We start from the raw sequence: 24,511 nt of genomic DNA, 5'->3' as shown, positions 1-24,511 counted from the left end.
TGCGAGTTGCGGAACCAGCTCGCACCTTCTAAACATGCGAGAAGATGCAAGCTGTTGTTTTTTTACTGAAAACTCACAGGGGGTCATTCAGACCCGTTCGCGATCAAAGGACGCTCGCAAACGTGTCGATGTTGCCCCACTGCGCATGCGCACGACGGAGGGAGCTCCGTCGTGCGCATGCGCGAGACCCGGATAGCGACGGGCTCTCCGTCGCTCCGGGTCTCGCACCAAAGGGGGCATGCTGTCGATGTTGATTGACAGCACGCCCCCTTTGGTGGGCGTGCCGGGGGCATGACTGCCAGACGGAGGCGTTCCCATGGGAACGCCTACCGTCTGAGTCCGGCCCCACTGACATCAATAATGATGTCAGTGGGAGTGATTTTGGCTCTGATAGAGCCAAAATCACTCCTGGGCTTGTGGAAGCGAGACCCTACCGCAGGGTCTCGTCGCAAGCCCGATGGTCGCGATGGTCTTTGACCATCGCGACCATCTTTTTGGCCGCTCGCATAAGCTGTGGGTGGTCACCCACAGCTATGCGAGCGGCCAGGAGGCCGCTCCAAATTTAGCTGGGATGGCCCTGATTCAGAGCGAGCGCTCTGGTCAGAGCGTTCAGCTCTGACAGGCCCACACTCCATTACATGCAGCCAATAGTGTGGAGAAAGGGGCTATGTACGGGTACACAGTATAGAGAAATTGGGAGCTGTGTAGGGATATATGGTGTGTATAAAAGGGGATATGTAGGGATATATTGTTAGGGGAAAAATTGGGTTATGTAAGGAAATATAGAAGTGGATCTCAAACTCTTTTTGAATCACGGCAACCTATAGTATCAGAATTGGTTCCACGGCACCACTAGGCCAAAAGTTTCTTATTGAGAAATTTTGCAAAAATTATTCAATTATGTTAATTGTGTTTACCTGTTATTCTTAGGCTCAGTTATGTGGTGTTGGACAGAGTTGTACGCTGGCTGTCCACATATCTTATGATTGGCGCCACCAACACAGGTTTTTCCTATAATATTGAACATAAATATTTTGAATTGGTTCTGGACCACCAACCCGAGGCTCCCTTGCAAGTACCCTGAGGCACCTCAGGGTGCCATGGCAGCCAGTTTGGGAACCACTGATATATAATATATAGAAAATGTGAAACTTAAAATAGATATCATTGGGAGAGAAATGAAGGTTTGGAGAAATATATCTGGAAAGGGGATGTAGTTATCAGATCGGCGAACAGCATGCCGCCGGTCTGAATCCCGACACTGAAAGTCCGACACGGAACTTAATATAGGCGTCAAAATACCGACGCCTATCTTAATCCTGACGCCGGAATCCAGAAAGACGTTAGCCCGAACTAGGTAAGTCCGGGGCGCCCTTAGTGTTAGCCATGAGGAGGGAGCGTTAGGTTTAGGCAGCATAGCGGGGTTAGGTTTTGGGTGGGGGGAGGTTAGGGTTAGGAGGGGAAGGGAGAATGATAAGTATACTTACGTGATCCCTCTCGGGATACCAACCATTGGGATGCCAATGTCGATATTTTGACAGGAGGCAACCCGACAGCCAGCATTACATACCGATTTCCTGGAAAGGGGGTTATTGTGAATGTTTAATGGGGTTTAAGTGGAAACTGTGTAAGAAAATATAATGAGGAGGAAGGTGGTCTGTGTAGTGATATAATACAAGACGTTGCACATGGTATGATGCCACCTAACATCACTCTACAGCTACCATTATATACTACAACAAACTGGGGCATTAATTAGGATGTATAATTGGCAAACCTCCAATTAAAAAAATATTATTTATAGAAACATTGTTTGTTGTGTATTATTAGGGTATATTTTTTGTCTCAGTTCCCATGCCCATCCTGCAGGACCATCCACTCACTGCGATAATCTAATGATCTGCGAACTATTCTGCGTCTTTGTATGCAGATGCTGCAACATTTTATGCAGCTGTTTGTAGGCGTCTCAGTACATCTCATACACACACAATTGCAGTATACTGTATTTCAGCATGAAAAAGCTATAAAAGTCAGTACTACTACTACAGTGCAGTACGAGATCTATACACACAAATCCGTCTAAAGAATGGGATATACAGTAATATGCCAGTGTGACAGTGTCCTTAGGCGTGAGAACTCACATGCCTGCATATTAACAATTAACTAAAGCTTAATAATAAACCCTGCCAGTCCAGCTGTAAAACAAAGTTTGTGTGTGGAGGGGGGAGGCATTTTAAGGCGGGTCTATCCCATACTGTGCTGCTACTATTGCAGGGAAAAGTTCCCTTCTGCTGCTGTTACTCTGCCTCTCATCATCCAAGAGCAAGCAACTGCAACAGCCTTGGGCAGCCTCTGAAAGTTGGTGTATTTTTGCAGGGATTGTCTTACTTACCTTCTCTTAGTATTGATCGTGTCATATAATAGGGGATTTTATTTTAACTGGTCCGATTTAGACCGCCCTGCTTCGATAAAGCTGTATACACTTGGACTTGGACGTGACTAGCAGCACCTTACAGGGGTCAGAGCCATCCAGATATCTAGCCGAGCACTAAGTAGTAATGGTTGGGAGGCTAAACCTGCAGGATGTCCCTGATCTGCTGGACATGAAGAAGAAGGGTGAGAGGGTGCTGGACAGTCCGGATTCTGGGCTCCCTCCGAGCCCCTGTCCCAGTAACTGGCTCCTGACTCCAGCAGCAGCTGAGAAATCATCTTATCACGATGTCCCCGGGCAAACAGTGCAGGTGGTGAGTACAGTCCTGCTGGGCACCGAGTGCAGGGTCAGTAGCCGTTGGCGAGAGTTACTTACTTTGCACAAATTAATTGCAAATGCTACGTGTCACATGGGAACACTGTATGAAAAGATTTGTATGAGCTTATAGTATTATTCTAGACTGTCAGACACTATTGGAATAATTGCTAAATGAAACAAACAGAACATCATCATAGAGTTGCAGCTGCATAAATTCAGTTTGTACTGAATTAAAAGTATTTGTTATGTCACTATAAATAGTTCGTACTACCTTACATTTGCCCTATAAATAGCAAGCACTGTGAAATGCAACTGTACTGCTTCCTACAAGTTATGTAATAGATTCATACAAGGAGAAAGAGGGTTTTCCTTCAACCAGACAGCTGACCCTAAATGTCCTTAAACTTCCCTAACTCCCAATACTAGACAGGAGGGAGAGCACGCAGCACAGTTACTTGTTGTTGCAAGTGCAGCACATACTGTGTAGGTAGTGTTTCAGCTCTGCAGCTGTAGCCTTCATAATAGATCACTATATAATCCATCTGTCTCATCTGGTAAATTGTACCAATGCATTCATTTGTCAGTGTGTCTTAAAAATGTTTAATAACACATCACATCTGTCTATATGTCACCATTTCTTTATCTTTCCATATTCATTTAAGAAATTAGGAGCCTATGTATCAAGCTGTTTCTTACATAAAATTATGCAAAAAAAGGAAGTTTCTGCATAATTGTATGTAGTGTACCTATGTACTAAAAGCACAATGCAGAAGATTTCACAGAAATCTCCAGTAAAGTGCTAATTAGCACTGCAGATCACAGTCCTCATTATTATAAATGGGGACTACAAATTGCCCCCTATGTACTAAACTCCAAAAAGCAAAGCTTTTCGAAGTTTAGCTACAGTATTTCACACCATGTTCAGATGGCGTAAACTACTTTGAGCCTATGGAGGGTCCAGGGGCAGAGGAGAGATCTTTCGTTCTCTCTCTTTCGCAGCCCCCTGCCGGCTCCAGAAGTTGACGCTATGTGCATGCGCAGTGTCAGCTTCCCTCGGGGAAGTGTTTCGCTTATGTGAAAGACTTCCACAATTTGCCGGGGATATAACTCGCAGGGACAGTGGTTACTGCAACCGCTGTACTTGCTAGTTCCCCTTGGTACATAGCAGGGATATTTTCGTTAAAAATGAAAATATCCCCTGTGAGTTGGCAGTACCGCGATTATTAGTACATTTTTGACCCCCTAATCTTGTGCATTTAGACTGGTGGGGACTTTTGGCACAAATAAAACAGTCTTATGTACAATAATATTGTTAATGTATGTACACTTTTGGAAGCATCACTAGAATAAGATTAACTTTTCTATGACCATTAATTAGAATTTTATTTCACCGATGACACAACTTTGCCTATATCACTTACCTACTAAAATGTCTTGTAAATGGCAAAACAGCATATCCCCCAGTGTAAGCAGATATATAGCCCCTTGCCACTGGAATAACAAGACCGTGTCAGACAATATGAATTAATTCTCTGTGGACAGTGGGGACACAGTCAAAATGCCGATGGCCAGGAGGCCGTCTGTCTAAATCCCGAGGCGGAACTAAAGGCAGGCGTGTAAATCCCGATGCCAAAATCTAGACAGATGGCTTCCCGAACGAAGGTAAGTTGGGCAGTGCTAGCACTTAACTGCAGTGGGGGAGGGTTAGGTTTACTGACCCCTGTGGGGACTTAGGGTTAGGTTTAGGGTGTGGGGAGGGGGGTTTAGGTTTAGGCCCCCCTAGGGGAAGGTTAGGGTTAGGCACCACCCCGGGAGGGTTAGGTTTAGGGTGGGGGAAGGGGGGTTAGGCGCCCCCCCCCCCCCCGGGGGAGGTTAGGGTTAGGTACCAACGGGGGGAGGTTAGGGTTATACACCACTAAGGGAGGTTTAGGGTACTTACCAGGGGGAGAGGGGAGGGTTAGGGTACTTACCAGCCCCAGTCAGGATTTTCAGCGTCTAGGCTTGCGGCGTCAGGATTTTGTCAGACGGCTTCCCGGCTGTCGCCATTTCATACCCAACCTGGACAGTGTATGGTGTGCTAGCTCTTATACCATGTTTTGTACATAATAACCATTTTATTCAGTTTAGGCAGTGGTTCCCAAACTCGGTGCCACAGGGTGGTGGTCCAAAACTAATTATGGTCAATGTGATCAGCAAATCCAATGCTAGTGTCTGCAAAATCATTAAATATGTGGACACACAGAACCACAACCCTGTTCACCACCACATAACTGACCCTAACAGGGGTATTCAATATGGGAGCGAAAACATCGTTTTTGCGTTAATATCGCACTTTTGATGTCATTATCGCAGGTTTTACTTTTACACCGTTTTCAATTTCAAAGACTTATCGCAGGTTCGAAAAGTCTTTGATAAAAAAGGGGCATAACTTTTCGCCATTGAATAGGTGTCGAAAAAAAGTGCAGAATTGGGGTTTAGGGGTACAGGCTTAAAAAAAAATAGCCTGCACCCCTGGGAATGACATTTAAAAAAGAACTGTGTCAAAAAAAGTTTTTTAAAAAAATAGGGATACCCCAAAAAATGAATTAAAAAATTGGGGTGAAAAAAAAAATGGGAAAAAATTGTTTAAAAATAGGGAAATAGGTTCAGGGCTATTCTGCAAGTATGCGGCAGATGTTTTCTAGAATAGATTTATAGCGGCAGGTGCACAATTGCAGAATTTTTTAAAACTTACTTTAGGGACTTAAAAATATGCTAGTACCCATTTTCATGTACCCCAAATTTGATGGGACCACTTAAAAAAACGAAAAAAAATAACCTAAGTGCTCTTCTGCATCACTTCTTCAATGTCGGGAAAAAACACTTGCTGCGGCTATTTAAATCCCCAACTTTCATTTAAAGGCTAAAACGGGGGTACCCATAGTGATCCCCCATGTTTTTACAACTTTAGGGGGGTCCTACAATTATTTGAAGGAAAAATTCGTAACTTTACGCAAATCCAACTTCGCAGGCTCCCGTTTTCGTTAATTTCATACTATAGGGCGCTGTGATTTGAGAAAGTTTGGGAAGCTCTGCAGTAAGGCATTTCTGTGTACAGTACAGTATGTCTGATGTGTTCCTGCTCATTCACCAGCAACTGCTATTGTATTTAAGGGATCTATTTATTAAGCAGTGTTAGAAGACAGAGTGAAAAGTGATAAGGTGCCAGCCAATCAGCTGCCAACTGTTATTTTCAAACACAGCCTGTAAGATGGCAGTTAGGAGCTGATTGGCTGGCACCTTATCACTTTTCACTCTGTTTCCCAACACTGCTTAGTAAATAGACCCCTAAATGTTTTGAATGCTTTATAATAAAGATAAACACAAACCAAGTTAACATAAATGCTGGTATTTTACATGTTTCTACTGTAAATTCAGACGGTCATAAAAGAACAATCACAGCAAGCACTAGCATTGATAAATAACCATTGTATACACACATTGGGATAACAGACCCTTGCTGATCTTCCATAATTGCTGCATAGACCATGCAAAAGTACAGTAAATAGCATTCATGGTCAATCCAGCTTTCACTATGAATACATTATGCTTTGTGGATACTTTCTCCAGTCAAATGACATCATTGGAACACTACCTCTTAATATTATCTGTTATTTATAAAGTGCTGACATATTACTCAGAGCTGTAGATTGAGGGGATAATGACATACACAAATGACATACATTGACATGAAACAGGAGGTAAAGATGACCATGCCCGAATGAGCTTACTATTTTGATACATAAAATAGAGGGATAACAATCTTGTCTTCTGGTGGGGAAAGTGTAGGTGGCTATTGGAAGGAAACAGAATTACCAGCCATCAATAGCAATGCAGTTATTGGCAGTTGACCGTTCTGTACAGCTGCTGATGAAATGAGGAAGGCAAGCGTAAGGCGGAGACTCCCAGGGATTGATGTGTCAAGCGGTGAAATAAGTGGAGAAGTTTAAGCACAACGGAATATGCTGGCGCTATAAAAGTAAATGTTAATAGTTTGCCATAGCAACCAATCAGCTTCTACCTATTATTTTATAGAGTGTACTTGATAAATGCTGCCTCAAAGCTGATTGGTTGCTAAGGGCAACTTCTCCACTGGTCCACTTCTCCACTCTTCACTGCTTGATGCATCAACCCCTAAAGTGTGAAAACTTAAAACCAAAATCGTCATCTGCTGTTAATCATAACTGTCCTTCAACTTTTTAGTTTAACTGAACCAATTTTCTCTTCTGCTTCTGAAGAAGGAATTTGCGTGGGTGCCGCATCGGTACTTTTGTGGGTGTCCACCAGCTTGATGTATCATGCTTGCTGCTGGAAACTGAGGGTCTGATTCAGAGCCGAACGCTATTTGCGCTCGCTCGTTCAGAAAAAGGGGGTGGCTATTTAAATTAACCGTTCGCTCTTTGCGGTCTGTTGACGCCTCCATGTCTGAACAAAACATGCGGTCGTTACTTTGTAAAAAACGCCCCCTGGCCGCTCGCACCATACGTCATGTCCACTATTTATTAGATTAATTGAGTACATCGAACAGTGTATGAACTGCTCGCTATTCTTGTGGTTGGTTTTTCCTACCGCAATCATGCGAGCAGTTCTGGCTAAAAGACAACCAAGTGACGTGGTCGATGACGCTGCTGTATTAATTATGCACACCCTTAAAACGCCCGTTTTGACCGTTTGGCACGCCTGCGTTCGGATCTCCACTCACCGTTTTCAAGCACCTTCCCCTGTTACCACCCACAAACGCCTCCTCCTGTCACTCAAAATAGCAGGCATTCGCTATATTGTGAGCACACGATTTCTGACCACACTGACTGGTTCTCGCATGCGTACTAAAACCCATACGCATGCCCAGATGTGCGAACATCGCTCGGAACGAACGAGCGGCCGCTTACGAGCGGCTCTGAATGAGACCCTGAGCCAGGACAGTTGTTCTTCATGTTTGGTGGCAGCAGCTGTCACCAAGATGGCTGCCACAATGACAATTGAACTCACTTGGTCCAGCAGATAATCTGAGATGGCATTAAGTAGACCCTCTAAATAACTCCCTGGTGTGATGGCACATCTTGGCACTACCATGTAGATTTCCACATTCACAATATTTGAACACTTATATTTGTGAGAAGTTGGTTGTTTGGGTGGTAGGGCACAGAGCTAACTTAAAGTGCTGTGAAAACTAACTGCCGTCTGAACGCGACAATGTGCATGGCTCAGTCTGAGAATACCTTGAATACATTGTATAAGGGAACAAGCAATGTCTGTCAAGCGTTTGTGTACCGATATCACATTTACAGTGGACATTATTGATCTCTAGTTTCATCTGTTCAAGCTGCAGTGACTGTCATTTAGGCTGCAAAGCACCAACTGTCTCAATTACCGTTTCTGCCATTTCACTTTTTGATGTCCTCTTGCTTCCTCAAACTTTAAAATCTGGGCTAAACATCATCCCACCAACAGAAGATATTTACCATCTATATTTCTGCTGACCACATGACTATAAACCGCATCCCTCAAGCCCACTGTTAAAATGTGTGTGTATGTATGTATGTATATATATATATATATATATATAGCAGGCATTCTTAAGAAATATTACAAGCATCTACGCATAGTACAAGCATGGATGCTTGTACTATTTCTTAGCAGTTAAGAAAAATGTATGTTTAAATAATCTTAAGAACGCTTGCTCCTTTGTGATATTGATGGTTTATTATGGCGTATTATTGTATATTTTTTATCAGCTGGTAATATCTAATATATTTGGTAGATAATAAATCCTTTTTTAATATAATACTGTCTGCCAGCGCTTTCTACTTTATATAACATTTTTTCTGTGTACTTGTGAATGTTGAGTAATTCCCTTTCACTAAACTGTATAATTGGCACCAGGCACTTCTTTTGACTATTCTGTCTACATTAGTGCTTCAAAAATTCGGTCCTCACGGTGGCCCCAATACATTGTATAGAAGCCCCTAATACCCGTGCCTATTCTACCAAATTGAACACAAACAGGTTTCAAATATAGTTTAATTTTTTACCATCTTTCATGTAATCCTGAATAGGGATATAAACACACTACATCAGGGATTGGGAACCTCAGGCCCGGGGTCTATATAAGGCCCGCGGAGTCATTTGGTCTGGCCCTCTGAGCTTTTCTCTGCTAGCCTCATCTGGTTTAGCAGGGTGCCTAGAATGGCACCCTGCAGCCAGAATCTATGCTGCAGTGCCACCAGGAGCATCCTTAGGACGTTTCAGACGGTCACACCGCTGCCCTTACAACCCTCACGGAGCATCTTCAGGATGCTGCAGGCATTGCTGTAATCACCGGCGATTGTGGCCCTGCCCCACGTGACATCGCATGGAGGGAGCGTGGCCTGCACCAGGCCCACGAATAATGTTATATGTATCAAAATGGCACTTCGCAGAAAAAAAAGGTTCCCCACCCCTGCACTACATGATGGTGTACCCAGTGATGGGACAACACGATGTAACGATACATCGACCCATCTATACACACTGCACGATGTGGTGTACGTTGGCGTGATACATCATTCCATGCTGCATTTAGCAGCATGGCGTAGTTCATTGCATCTTCCCATCTGCTGTGCAGCACAGCAGATGGGACGATGCGATGAACGACCGCAGTGCACGCACATCTGGGCATACATGTGTCAGAACGATATATCGTGCCATGGATCATATGGCGTGTACCCAGCTTTAGTCTGTCATAGTGGGGAAAAAGAATAAATACAAAGAATCCCTGTAAAAAGATCCACTCACACATTATAACTGTCCAACACAAAATTAATATATGTGGGAGTAACTGTGACATCTCTTTAAAGACAGACGGGTGCAAAAAAATTCTCACAATGGCTGATTGTGGTTGGTTGCTTGTTAAGGGGGGGTGTCAGGATTTGTCCTACGATCAGCTGTTACTCTGCACAGCGCCAACTTCTCATGCGGTCAGACGTCAGGTGTGGCGGCAAGTGACGCGCTGAGGATTATGCCTTAGGTGCACTTGGACATCCATGTGCTGCTCCGTGACTTGGTTACCGAGGTTGCCATCATGGGCGCAGCCATGACAGTCTTCATCACCTGACTAACCCTTCATCCAATGGTAGCATGGTTGTTGTCAGCTGATGCTGCCCTCCAATGGACTGCTACCTGGACAACAGGAAGTTGCCTGTACAACGTCGTTTCTACTAGTATTTGCTTGCTGTCACTTCGTTCCAGGTTTCCTTACTGTTCTACTCTCGAGTCATCTCTAGTTACTCTCCTGTGCCAGTGGTGCATCTGGATACCTTGCCTGCGTACTCTGTACATCCTCCGAGTACAACCACAGTGTTACCCTCCTGTGCCAGCGGTGCGTCGGGATACCTTGCCCGCGTACTCTGTATATTCTCCGAATACAACTACAGTATCGCTCTCCTGTGCCAGCGGTGCATCTGATACCTTGCCCGCGTATTCAGTACAACATCCGAGTACAACTACCGTGTCACTCTCCTGTGCCAGCAGTGCGTCTGATACCTTGCCCGCGTACTCAATACAACATCTGAGTACAACTACAGTATCACTCTCCTGTGCCAGTGGTGCGTCTGATACCTTTCCCGCGTACTCAGTACAAAATCCGAGTACAACTACAGTGGCATTCTCCTGTGCCAGCGGTGCGTCTGATACTTTGCCCGCACACTCAGTACAATATCTAAGTACAGAATACTTGCTAGTGCTTCTTTCAGAAGTACACTCTCCTGAGCCTCATCTGTGTTATCTTTTCCTCCGTTTTCCCACCTGTATCGGATACCTGACCAAAGGGCCACGACCTGCTTGTTGGGTGCAACTTAAACCCATATCCCGCTTGGAGGGGTCACTGGTGAACACCTCCCAGCAGGTTAGACTCCGCACCTTTGGTCAGGTCTCACCAACATCCGATACTTGTGAATGAGGAGGACATGCATCCAGGCCCCTCGCCTCAGATTCCTTCCACAACCCTGGACCTCAGCTTTCAGCTCCTCAATAGGAGATACTCCTGAGCCAGTCGTGACAGGGGGTCTTGGGGAATCTGAGCTTTATAAAATGTTGATACCAGCTGAAATCCATTATAATTGAGCAGGCTCTGTCACACAGAATGTTTCAAATGCTCATTAGGCCTGATTCATGGTTGTACACTATTTGCATCACTGCTGCGTCTTTAGACAGCAGTAATACGAAGAAATGCTGATGCCGCAGGCTAAAGACGCCCATTGCCAGCATTGCAGATCCGAGTTCTGCATCCAAAGATGCAGCATCAGATCACCATTCAGAGCAAACATTGATTAGAGTAAGCCTAAGCTTACTCAGAATGGACAATGTATCTTCTATGCAGGGGCCAGGAAATTTTTGTCGGAAGATGCAGACCCTGGCCTCGACCCACCTACAAAACAGGTGGTGACACGCCCACACCCTGTCCCCAAATGGCCGCAGCATGTCAATCATGTTGCAGCTTAGGTGCCACTGTGAGCAATAATTGGCACATGCACAGTACAGATTCTGCACATGCGCCAATCGTCCGCCTTCGGATTTGTACGCCAACCGTTGGGTTGGCGTACAACTCTGAATCTGGTCCCTGGTCAAGCTATACATATAAGATAAAGTGGAAAATTAAATACTACTTTAATTAGACTCCAGACAATAGAGACATACTTGAATTGAACAATGACATTAAGTTGTCATATATATAACTATAGCACAATTCTATGCAAACCAAGTGTTCACAATATTGTAATAAGAGAGCTCCTAGAAATATGCAAAGCAGTGATTACATACTGTATGTTCTTCTTTACATGAATACTACAGTTACTTCAACTTTATATTAAATGTTCTCTTAATTTTACCGTAATGATTACATAATATAAATATAACTTATGAAATGCCCCAGTCACTTCCAATCCAAGCTATTAGGCTTTCCTGTGTCATTTACTGGCATTGCCACATTTTCTAATCCTTCCTTTCCACAACTAAGACTACTATACTTCCCACATATTCTCTGTGTGTAACTGTGCGCTAAAGAACATTAATACAATTTTAAACTTTTTCCTTTTGTATGTATTTGTAATAATTTTGTGGGACCATTTGCTTTGCCCCATAAACATATAAATGGAAAACTATATACAGTCCATTGACATCCTTGACTACAGGTGTCTTTATTCAGCTTTGCTCTCCGTGTGACACATATTCACTAGAGTCTTCTCAGGACAAGTCCCGGCTGCTGTTATATTAGCATAGCTTTGCATTTCCACCGCTTATGCTTCTTAAAAAATACATCATTGCTATACAATGACCGAATTGTTAATGCTCATCTGCCACAGCAAAGTGACCTAATGCAGATGGGTACCCATACATCTTGCCTACGTGCGCTACAAGTCGCGTGAGCACCGTGTGACTTGGTAGCATCTTTTCGCATGCCTTTTTACCTTCAAATGCATCTGCATGCGAAATACTACATTAGTGTCACAGCCGCTGACACTATGATGTAGCGTTTGGCATGCAGATACAGCCGCAGTCGCACACAGAATATAGGCATGCCGCATATCATTTTAATCAGCAGAAGCGGCTTGTGTTTCCTATTCTTATCATTTGCAAATAAGATGCATTTTAAGGTAAAAAGTGGCACTAAAAGATGTTCGGCATTACAGAGTCACGCCACGGCATGGCACGACTAGAAGTGCTGTTTAACGTGCAAGGAAGTAAGATGTATATGGACACATCTGCCACTTACCTAGGGAAACCATCAGTATTTGTTTAGGTGGGACCTATGTATGAGGCTGGGGGATCAGCAGTACACACTGTAGTCATTGGGAACTATTAGCAACATCTAGAAGACAACTCTTAGTACTAGACACCCAGCCAATTGCAAATTCTCTCCCCCCTGCTAGTGTAAAGACATATGCCTATTAGTGCCTTAGGGGTCTATTTACTAAGACTCTGCGTTAATGCCACTCCTGCTTCACCTGCTACCGCTGCGAAGCAGGAGCTGGCTAATGCAGCAGTTACTAAAAATAGACCAGCCAAGGAGGGTGAACGTTAAGTCACCCCCCCCGGCGGTAACAGCTGAGACTCCCTTCCCCTATAGCCCAGTGTGTGACTCACCATCTCTGGTCGGCAGCAGCAGTGACTTTTTTTTTGTTCAACAAACTTTATTTACAAACTGCCAACCTGACACAGCTCAAGTCCTGCTTCTCCAGTGAGGAGAAGCAGGTAACGGCAGCTACAGGAGGCGATATCAGCGCTGGAGAAGTCAGCTGACGGTAAGTGACATCTCCCCTTAGTAATACCTGGGACACTTAGCGCTGCCATAGGTGTTTATGGCAGCGCTAAGTGCCCCAGGTGCAGTGCGATATTGTAGCCTGCACTTAGCACTGGCAGGCTGCAAGTAGAGAAAATCCCTTTAGTACATAACAGCGGTGTGTACAGGGATTTTCTCTGTCTTTAGCGTTTTTTCCCCCGTAAGGGGTCTAGTTACTAAGTGCCCTCTGCACCATTTCAAAATCTTGGGCAAAGGTGTCCAATCAGGGGTGTATAGGCGGGCCAACATTTCAAGGAGGTCAGGATGCAAATTAATTGACGTGTGGAGGCGGTGCTGTCGAGGGGGAGAGCCGGGAGAGTTGAGGTGGTCCCTCCAGTCTTAAATGCCCCTCCTGGGCCACCCCAACTCTGAAGCTTACTCAGATTTCTCAGAGGTACTGTACAGTAAGTAGATATGTCTGTTTGTTTTACAATCCTGCATACTAGATACAGCTCACCATTTTATTCCTGGCACCAGATATGTTCAGCATGATTTAATTGCCATCTAATGTCGCTCATCATCATATTCTTGCCACCAGATAGGGCTCACATTTTAAATCTTTCTGCCATCTAGAGCTCAATTTTCTACCATTGGTACCAGCTATGGCTTTATATATTATTCCTGTCACTAGATATACCCAGTTTTGCATTTCTAGCAACATATATGGGACAGCTTTACTTAGTTGGCACTAGATATTGCTCAGGATTTTATTTTTGCACCACACTTGAATATTTGACACTAAGCAAAGCTCAATTTTCTAAAGTTGGTACTATTTAAGGCTCAGTATATTTTCTTTGGCACTAAATATGTATTCTCAGAACCTAATATAGGGCCTGATTCATTACCGATCGCAACTGCGATTACGCATGCAGACGGCCGTTTGTTGTGCACTGCGCATGCATCGCAATGGTGAAAGGAAGGTGGTCGGTGAAAAGCGGGCGTGCCAGTGTGTTTGAATTAGCCACTGCGATGCCATATGCAGCTTGGGCTTTCACTGCGTGCGATGAGGTTCTGGGTAAGGTCAGACCTTGTGCAAGTGTGAGTGAGGCTCCGATTGTACTAAAGAAAAATCCTTGATTTTAGGAATAGATGTATATATTGAGTAGTGCTGTATCTTTAAGTCATTCCAGATGAGTTGTATAATGTCAGTAGTAACATATTTGTATTCCAGAGCTAATCAGTTGTTCCCATCAATTCTAGAGTGGTGATACAATGCTACTCATTTTATCTGAGGTGCAGACAGAATGCTGTTCATTATTGGTAGAGAGGCGATACCCTGTAGTTGTTGTTTTTGAGTTGCAGTAAGTACACTATTCATTATTTCTGTAGCATAAATAGTGCTGCTACATATTATTTCTTGAAATTGGGTGCTGCAGTGAAACACTACACTTCCCAGCGCTAATAATATAAATTAAAATTAAATGACACCAGCTGCAGGTATAAGGTCTAGTTAGGACCAGAAAGAAAAAGGGAAGCTACAAAAATCTAAGTTAACTGCGCTTGGTGATACATAATAATCCCATTAAATGAAAATAAATAATAATAAATCAGTGTTTGCTTGGTATTCTGGACCAAGCAAACACTGATTTATTATTTATTTTCATTTAATGGGATTATTATGTATCACCAAGCGCAGTTAACTTAGATTTTTGTAGCTTCCATATTATTTCTTGAGTGGTAAAACTCTCTAACTTTTTATGATGTCTAGAAAGGCCTGAGCAAAAATAAAGAAATCATAAGCCATGAGAAGTGCAAAACTGTTTGTAGAAAGGAAAAAACAAAACCGTAAAACCCCATCAGGTAATGCACTGATTTAAAGTGATACCGTGTGGATGGGTATGGGATGCCGGCGTTCAAAATCCCGACGCTGGCATCCCGACAGGGTTAGGATACAGACACCTGTCGGTAAGTATCGTAACCTTCCCCCGCTTCCTAACCTAACCCTAAACCTAACCCTTCCTCCCCTGTGCATGAACCTAAATTCCCCCCTAGTGCCTAAACTTAAACTCCCGCTCCCCGTACCTTAAACCTAATTCCCCCTCCCACTAGTGCCGAAACCTAACCGCGTCCCTAACCTCTAATGGTAACCCTTCCCCCAACCTCACCTTTGTGATTCTGACAGGTGTCAGGATTCCGGCGCTGGTATTCTAAGCTCTGGCATCCCCTGTGCCAGGATAATGATACTGTTCAGGTCCGCTAGCTGCTGCGCTACATAGCCTGCCCTCATGACGTGATTATGTACACACTTGTTTCGATTACACAACAGCAAATATTGGGAAGTATGTAAATGGAATTGCATAGAAATCTATTCTGAATAGGAGCATTTTTATATTTGCATATTATTTTAACAGAGCAGTACTGTATAAATAACTTGTGAAGTTTTCAGTTTGTTTCAGTGATGCTCTCTAAGTTCTCCCCTTGTTTATTAGCAAATCCTAGGTTATGCTGATCAGCACTAGCAAGGACGGTTCGTCTGTGGATGGAAATTCCATGTCAGCACCAGCCTCTGTCATGCTCTGAAAGCTCATTAGGGTGAAGCATAGACTCAAAGGGCTGTCATGTAAATTATATTTGCAGAGAGAAGACAAAGTACAGTACTTCTCATTATGTTAGAAAAGGTGGTATGGTGCTTCTCATTATTTTTGAATTACAGATCAAGTGCTTCTCTTTTTGTGCACCAGAGTCCCTGTGCTACTTATTATTTTTGGATTGAATACCTAGTGCCACAGGGAGTCAGACTCCTAACCTTTCAGTTTTCAAATAATAATGTGTTTAATTTTTCAAAATGACATGTACATTGAATCTATAAAATTGATTATCCAACTCAATAGCATTAATTATTGGATTATTACGGACATTGACATTAGTGCCACATAAAATGTGAATAAGAATAATAATATAAAATGAAAATAGTGAAAGTTCAGAATATAAAAGATCATCCTAAAGTCATTGTGACTTATTTTGCTTACAATGACGGCTATTACAGTTTATTTTACTTTGATAGATGTTATGGCACGTATACTAAAACCTAATTTGCAATATATCAATTAGATATTGTGCACCTTTACTCATACTTGCCTACTGCCCCGGAAGTTGCGGAAGGGTCCCGATTTATCGATAGCTTCCTGCACCCCCGGTAGAGTAGGCAGATCTCCCACATTTACGTGGAATTTGCAGGGTCCGTAGGGAGGGGGTGTTTGGTTAATGTTGCAAATTGTGTCATTTAGCCCAACCCCCTCCTCGCAGACCCACAAATCAAGGCCTTTCCCTGTGAATGGGTGTGGCCTAATGACATCTACAGTCCAGCCCTGCCCCCCAAACCTGTTAGCAGCATCTCCTCTGTGTGCTGCTCCTGGAGAGGAGATCTGTAAAGTCGTTAAGTATGCCTTTACTGCTAGTCTAGAAGTGACTGTATATTACGAGGGTGGTTAACAAGACCTCTCTGATCTCTATTTCATTCTAATTTCCTGACAGGCCAGAGCAGGTAGACCACTGCTTCCCTTCACAGTCATTAGGCTGCGCCTCATATCAGTCATACTGTCCCAACATCAGTTGTATGAAGGCTGGGCTGGCGGAAACATGGTCAAACATTGAGCTGTGTAGTGTGATGAGATTTCTGCATCTTAAGGGCCCATCAGTAGCTAAAGTTCATCATCACCTTCTCGAGGCTTATGGTGATAATGTTGTGTCATGGAATCCGGTTTGGTGCAACCAATGGTGAAGTTCATCAAGCCTGGCTTCAGGTGCCTGACACTGATTTCTTCTATGCCGGGATAGATGCCTTGGTGTACCCTTGGAACAAATGCTTAGACAAGTATGGGGACTATGTGGAAAAATAATCTGTACTAATGCCATGCTATTGATTTATACGTATATATGAATGAGTTGAATACATCTACGCAATGAGAGGTCTTGTTACCTTATTTATTGAACCACATTCGTACAATGTAAACATGACCAAATTCAGCCACATCCGCCTTTGCTTGCCCACAGTTACTGTACATTATTTGCAACCACACACTAAGGAAAAACATGCTAACAATACTACACGTAATGGACAGTTTACATGAGGTCTATCTGACTTTTAGCAGGATCTAAAGTGATTCATTATGAAGTGCTTTTCTCCAAGAATTTCTAAAATGACTTTAATCTTTTATCATCATACAGAGATTGCGATAATAGAACAAGTATAGTAGTGGTACAAAAACCATTGTGAAACTGTTTAAATATGCTTCCACATAAATTTGCAGTAAGTTTTGACAAGATTTGCCCATTTTTGCCTACAATAGGTCTCTTCTTCCATTTATAAATATGGACTTTCGTGCTTCGTCTTAATCTGCTGTCTTGAATACAGTTCCTTTTCCTGCCCATAACTGCATTAGTTGCAGGCATGACTAGATTACAGTGCCAGGGGCAGAACTATGGGAGACAATGGAGGCACCTCCTCCATTGCCCACAATATATTCACCCCACTTAAGGCTATTTTCTAGTAGGGTTTTTGTGCATATGAGATAGATAGATAGATAGATAGATAGATAGATATGCAACATATTTATTTTCCCTATTTTTAGGGGGGGGCACCAAATTACAACTTGCCCCCGGGCATCTGGGATGAACTTACGCCACTGTACAGTGCCGCTCCAATTGATCAGTTGTTGGTACAAGTCTAAACTTTGTGGCTCCCTTTGTGCAGAGTGAGTTGTGTACATGGACCCCTGGGTCATGAGGGACACACACCGTGCAGTTCAGATCGGTGTAAGGCCATCGCCATTTTTCTGGTGATTTTATTTGGAAATATGGCACATGTGCAGAAGATATCGAAGTACTCTGGCACATTTACCATGTAATTGCTATCACGGCCGGATTATAGGCAAGGCCGAAATCAGATGATGCCATTGCTAATCTGCCTCTGCAGGTCACTCCATCATCTGAGATAACCATTCTCCCACTCAGTGGTGCAGGTCCGCTCTTGCTGCTACCTCAGACTCTGACCAAATTCTACTCCTCTTCTACTAACTGCCCCCAGCCTTCCAGCTGGCCTATCACGGGTTCCTCTCTGCTTGTGCATGTGAAGAAAAGCACAATATTGTGCAACAGCTGTAATACTTGAAATATTGGGGTATATATTGAAGCAATGTGTATACTTAGCAGGGGCACCGCTGGAGAAATCTCAGATTGCTCCATGGTAACTCCGAAGCAGTGACAATCCCTGTAATCTAACTCAATTTATATATTTATCTTATCTATCCATATATCCCCTCCACTCAAAATACTGCCTTTGCCCCTGGCAGTATATTAGATCATGTCTGCTATGCTGCCGGGAGTATTCTGCGACCTTGCCGGTCAGTGGAGAGCTAGAAAGGGTTGTCTCTCTTGTTAATGCACAAATTTAAAAATAGAACTTATTATTGTCATTAAAATGTATATAATGAGTTACAGTATGTGAAATATTAAAATGGAAAGAAATATATATATAAAAAAAAAAAAAATATATATATATATATAATATATATATATGGAAAATGTGAGTAAAGTTCAGAAATAGTATTAAAAAATAGCTATGCCAATACAGGTCCGTATATTCACTATTTGCATATGTAAATCTCTGAATCTTTATACCAATTGTAAATATTATATATTTCAGGCAATAAATACTGTTTCAACCTTTATGCTTCAGATCAGTATTTTTATTGTTGTGTTATCTGTTTGTATGTATCTCTCAATTTTGTATATGCATTCACCGGTTCCCAGTTAGATATCTGGTGTAATTTTGCTAGATTGCAACATGTTAAACATTATTTCTCCTATTGGAAGCTATATCTGAACGTTGTTACAATGTTGCAGTTCACACGCTTCTCAGGGAGTCTGAAAACTCTCCTACCTGCAGATTTTGGTTCTAGAACAGGCATGTCAAACATGCGGCCGCATTTGCATAATGGACACAAATTCAGGGGGCATTGCAAAAGGGGCTCTAATAAAGGGGGGGAATTGCATAAGGGGCACTACTACAGGGGGCACTGTATTGGTTTTTACTAATAATAAACTTAAACAAAACAATAAACAAAATTGCATAGACTTTTTTTTATTTTTTTTATTTGCGGCCCACGCACTCTTAGACTTTGAATATTCGGCCCGGTTGGTATTTTGAGTTTGACATGCCTGTTCTAGAATATGTATAGATTCTTATCTATGTAGTGGTTTATACTTAGCAATCATTAGTATAGGTGTAATACTAAGCTTCCTGTTATTAATTTCACTGGCTCATGTCTGCTGGATAGCTGATCATATATTTCTAGTTCCCACACTGCATTATCACTTTCTCATTTGTTCATATAAGTATACCCTGTGTAATATTAGTGTTATTCCAATTGTCCTTTTTAATATTTCACTCATTATCTACATTTTATTGACAATGATAAATTATATTTTAAAATTTGTGCATCAACAAGAGACAACCCTTTCTAGTCTTCCTACAAAAAGTGATCGTAACTGTTGTCCGTGATAGCACCCCCTGCAAATGATATGTTATATTTTGATAAGCTATTTAATGAAATAATAGGGGTTTTCAAAAATATATTTACTCTCTACACGGTACTTGTGCAGATTATTGCATTCTTTTCTTGTTTATAATCGGTCAGTGGAGAGTCCAGGCAAGGTAAGGGGCCTAGTAGTCTCTGCATGAGGCCATGGAAATGTAATATATGGGGCTCCCACAAGCCTTAGGGGTCTATGTACTAAACCTTGGAGAGAGATAAAGTGAACAGAGATAAAGTACCAGTCAATCAGCTCCTAATTGCTATGTTACAGAGTGTCTTTGAAAAATGGCAGTTAGGAGCTGATTGGCTGGTACTTTATCTCAACCAAGCCTTAGTAAATAGACCCCTTAATCCGGTCCTGATTGCTATCTTCTGCACATGAGGTGGCACCATTTTGTGTGGGTAGGGGCCAACACAAAAACTTGTACAGGGGCCCTTTTATTTGTTAAAATGCCTCTGGCTTCTTTACTAACATTACATTGAGGCTCAAAATATGCAGTAAATCATAGCTGCTGGTTCTAGCATGATGCTGGGGAGGTGGGGTGATGCGGCATATTCAATTTGCGTGCTGTGAGTTGCATCATCAATCTTGACTGTCCTCTTCATTGCACTGGGGTAGTGGATGAGATGTAAGAGGTTTATCTATTCTCCTGGGAGTCCAGGGAGCATTTACTGATTCTTGAGTCTACTGGATATTTCCCGGGATAGTAGACAAGTACATCCCATGGAGTGCACATTGTGGGGATGATTCTGAGTTGCACTGATCTCTGTTCATGGACGCAAATGGTGAGTTTTTCGCATACAGCACATGTGTAGATGTGAATTTACGCATCTTTGCATGTGTCCGTCCTATTGAGTCGGACAGAACTTGGCTGGATCTGTCTTTCGGTGAAATAGGGAGTGTCGGACAGGGACTGAGTGGCGGCAAAGCATTTGCACGTAACCACCCTGACTTGTCGGTGTGTCATGGGAGAGTTGTGGGCGTGCATATGGGGAAGGGAAGCCTGTTTCTGATCTATCTCTGGTACAGGCTCCCTCTGCTGCCCGCAATCTACAGCCACTATGCGTGTCACTCCCAATCAGCTCTGTGCAAGAAAGTCTGCTCATTATTTGTAGCTTATAGGTGGTAGTGTATTTTCATTACACTTTATCAGAGGTGTAGTACTGCTTTGCTTTTCACAAATTACAGGTGTAGCCCTAGGTCTGCCTTCCTGGGTGAGAGCAGTGCCTTATCTAATCTCTGCCCAAGCTGGAGATATAAAGGACAGAGTATGCTTTTTACTCTGTATGAAAGTGCTGCACAACTTCAAAGACAATCAGACTGTGTGCTGAGTTGAAGGTGAAGGATATTCTTCATGAATCTGTTATGGCGAGTCGCGTCTCTGAAAGTGAGGTATGTTACTGCTCGAAATTGTAGACCAAGAATTGCTTAATTATTGCCACAGAATTAGCATTCTGCCCCTACTAACCTTGTGTTTTCATCTGGTGGAGCAATAACCTTTCATTATAACAAATTAAATTATTGTCAAGACCTTTTCAGTTGTTTTTGTTCTATTTAATATAATATGTATTTGTGAAGTAAGCTAAATCTGAGTCTACGACAAAACATATGAATATGGGGCAGAATAGTAGCACAGTGGTAAGCATAGCTGCCTTACAGAGCTGGGTTTATGGAAACAATTACATTTCTCTGTGGCGTTAGTATGTTCTCCCCGTCAGGGGCAAACGCAAGACTTATAAAAGGGTTTTTTTTCCAAATGTTTGATTTTAGGCCAAGTTTGGCCAGCCCATGAAGAGGGCACAATCCACACTTTAGAAGCTATATAGTGCAAAGTGCAGCATGTAATAATTTGTACATAATATAACCAGTAAGAGATGGAACAGAGCTTTCCAAACACGCATTCTCCCACCTCATGGTAAGACACATGACTCTTCTTGCTGGCAGCTGCTCTCTTGTCCGGTGCGCTGACAGAGCGCTCAGATTCACACACACAAAGCAGACTTGGTAGGAAAAGCTGCTGTCGCTGAGCATGCCCATTCCTTCCCTCATACTGCATGTTGTGGCCGCAGATATACTAAAATCATATTATAAACAACTGTTGTTGTGGTCATGATTCAAGCCTTTTCGCAGATTGGGGAAGAAGACGGCCGGGCTCCGGGCAACTGGAAACCTATATTGTGTTTGCCTATGCCCATGTTTGCGTGTGTTTCCTTCCACGCTCCACAGACAAAAATAATTAATGTGTTTGTGACTGCGGGAATATAGATTGTTAGCTTTACTAGGCCTGGGTAGATGTGGTTGACAAAATGTTCTGTTTTGAGCACTGTGTAATATGTAAGCTCTGTATATTAATACATAAATGATTAAGAAGTTTCTTCATGCATACATTTACCAAGGGATTTTCATTTATGAGCATGTGCTGTTTATTAGCTGGGAAGTTCTAGGTGGGGAACTTCTTTGCCCTCCCCTCGAGGCACACATTAGCGTGGACTGTGAGTATGAGTAATATGTTAGGCACTTTTGAATTTTTAGTGCTTAATTTAGCTTTTTCTAAAGGTGTGAAAGCAAACAGATTTATTGGAAAATGTGCCTTGACATAAAGCAAATATATTTTGCTCTGATAACATTGTATTGTTAATCAGAAAGCAGGCATGCATTTAATTTTTAACGACCTGACAACACTGTGGTCCCTTTCTTTAAATATTTAGATTTTTCCACAACTTACAGTACATCTATCTATCTATCTATCTATCTATCTATCTATCTATCTATCTAATATATTTTTATTAATATATAGATTTTTTATATATATTCCTAATTATCTTGTATTTGACTTTAATTTAAATAGCAACAACAAAGATTATGGGTTTTACTTTGCATAACCCTGCTGCTTTTTATTTTATTTTCTAGAAATAATGGTGTATTTTGTGTTTTCAGAAGTGGATCATATGTAAATGTGTTAAGGATACCTCTGATCATAGCATAGTTAAGGTGCATATACACTAGGCGATATTTTACACGATTCGTCTGATTTCGACGCATCAGAACGACAAATTGTGTAAAATGTCCAAATCGTGAGTATCCATGATGATCACGATGCCGATGTGCATAATCGTTGGTCGTAGATCGCATTCTGCAGGTAAGATCTGCCAATCTCAGACACGATGCACTGGAAATAATTAAGGATGCACAATAAATCGTTGGTCAGATTGGACTTTTTACACCAGATCGTGTCCAGGACTGCCGGTGACCTGCCAGGGAGAGTTCGAGGGAAATCAGACACGATATCGCATGGTGAGCACACCCTCCCGCTGCGGCTCAGGCTCTACAGTGATCACTATGTGAATACTGCTGTGTTCAGGGCCACTCCCTCCAGCCTCAGCAGCTCCTCCTCCTCCCCCAATATGTCCGTTTGTATAAGGGCCAGGCCATAATAGTGTATATATATATATATACTGTAAGTGTGTGTGTGTGTATATATATATATATATATGTGCGTGTGTGTGTATGTATATATATATTATTATTATTATTATTATTATTATTATTGCATTTTATTTATAGGGCGCCACAAGTGGTCCGCAGCGCCGTACATACAGTAAAGGGTACACAGAACATTACATTACAATCAGGGGCGTAACTAGAACTGTTTGGGCCGCCATATCATGACCCCAGTAGTAAGGCAGGCCCCTGTAATGCCCCCATATTATGCCCCCAATAGTAAGCCCACCCCGCTGCATATCGACATGCACTCAAAAAAAACCCCAATACTTACCTTAAACCCCGCTCCAGTGCCTGCTGCTGTCCGTCCGTCCCAGACGCCCGCTCCTCGGAACTATGGGAGTGACGTCATGACGTCACTCCCATAGTGCACTGCGGGACCCGGAGGCCGGAGCTCTCGGGAATAAGCTTCGTCCAGGGCCGGCAACAAAAATCTTGGGGCCCATTAGACATATATCTCTGGGGGGCCCCCTCCTCCACATATCCCTCCCAATACATGTATTACCAAATACAAGACACTGTAATCATGCAGATACAGGAAACCATACAATTTGGGAGTCAATGGTATGATGGAAGAAGAATCAAGGCCGGTACACACTAGACAATGTCTAGTGTCCCTGACCTGGTCAGCGACGAGTCCCGGCATCAGCAAGTGCATACACACTTGCCGATGCCAGCAGCGACGGCCAGGGCCATGCTGCATTTTACTTTAAGAGGTAGTATAGAATGCACATTATATATAGCACCTGCTTTGAAGTTTTTCGAAATATCAGCATACGCTGAGGGTGGCTTTTAATATATATATTAAAAACCACCCTCTAAATATATATAAATATATATATTAGGGGTGTGCACCGGCCACTTTTCGTGTTTTGGTTTTGGATCTGGATCTTTCTTCGTGTTTTTTATCTGGATTGGTTTTGCCAAAACCACCCTTCGGTGTTTTGGGTTCTGGGTTTTGTGTTTTGGATCTGTATTTTTTTTAAAAAAAGCATAAAAACAGCTAAAATCACAGAATGTGTTGATTTTTCTGCTCCTATGCTATTATTAACCGCAAAAACCTTAATTTCCACTCATTTCCAGTTTATTCTTAACACCTCACACCTCACAATAGTGTTTTTATGTCCAAAAGGTTGCACCGAGGTAGATGGATGACTATGCTAAGCGACACGAGTGGGCGGCACAAACACGTGGCCCATCTAGGAGTGACACTGCAGTGGCAGACAGGATGGCAGTTTGAAAAACTAGGCCCCCAAACAGTACATAATGCAAAGAAAAAAAAGAGGTGCAAGATGGAATTGTCCTTGGGCCCTCCCACCCACCCTTATGTTGTATAAACAGGACATGCACACTTTAACAAACCAATCATT

The 24,511-nt window shown here is 42.6% G+C and overlaps 1 protein-coding gene across 1 annotated transcript in view; it reads left to right on the top strand.

The window, feature by feature from the left end:
* Positions 1 to 2,315: 2,315 nt before the first annotated feature.
* The window catches only part of RFLNB (refilin B), a 53,769-nt gene continuing 31,573 nt past the window's right edge, over positions 2,316 to 24,511 (top strand). Inside the window, exon 1 of the mRNA XM_088449554.1 lies at positions 2,316 to 2,744. Within this exon, the coding sequence (XP_088305680.1) occupies positions 2,559 to 2,744 (186 nt within the window). The 5' untranslated portion in view covers positions 2,316 to 2,558. The remainder of the gene's footprint in view (positions 2,745 to 24,511) is intronic.

The sequence above is a fragment of the Taudactylus pleione genome, unplaced genomic scaffold (genome assembly GCF_031769625.1).
Source record: "Taudactylus pleione unplaced genomic scaffold, aTauple2 ptg000487l, whole genome shotgun sequence".
Classification (NCBI taxonomy): Eukaryota; Metazoa; Chordata; class Amphibia; order Anura; family Myobatrachidae; genus Taudactylus; species Taudactylus pleione.
Note: the sequence above shows the minus strand (reverse complement) of the source record. Positions and strands in the feature narration are given on the sequence as shown.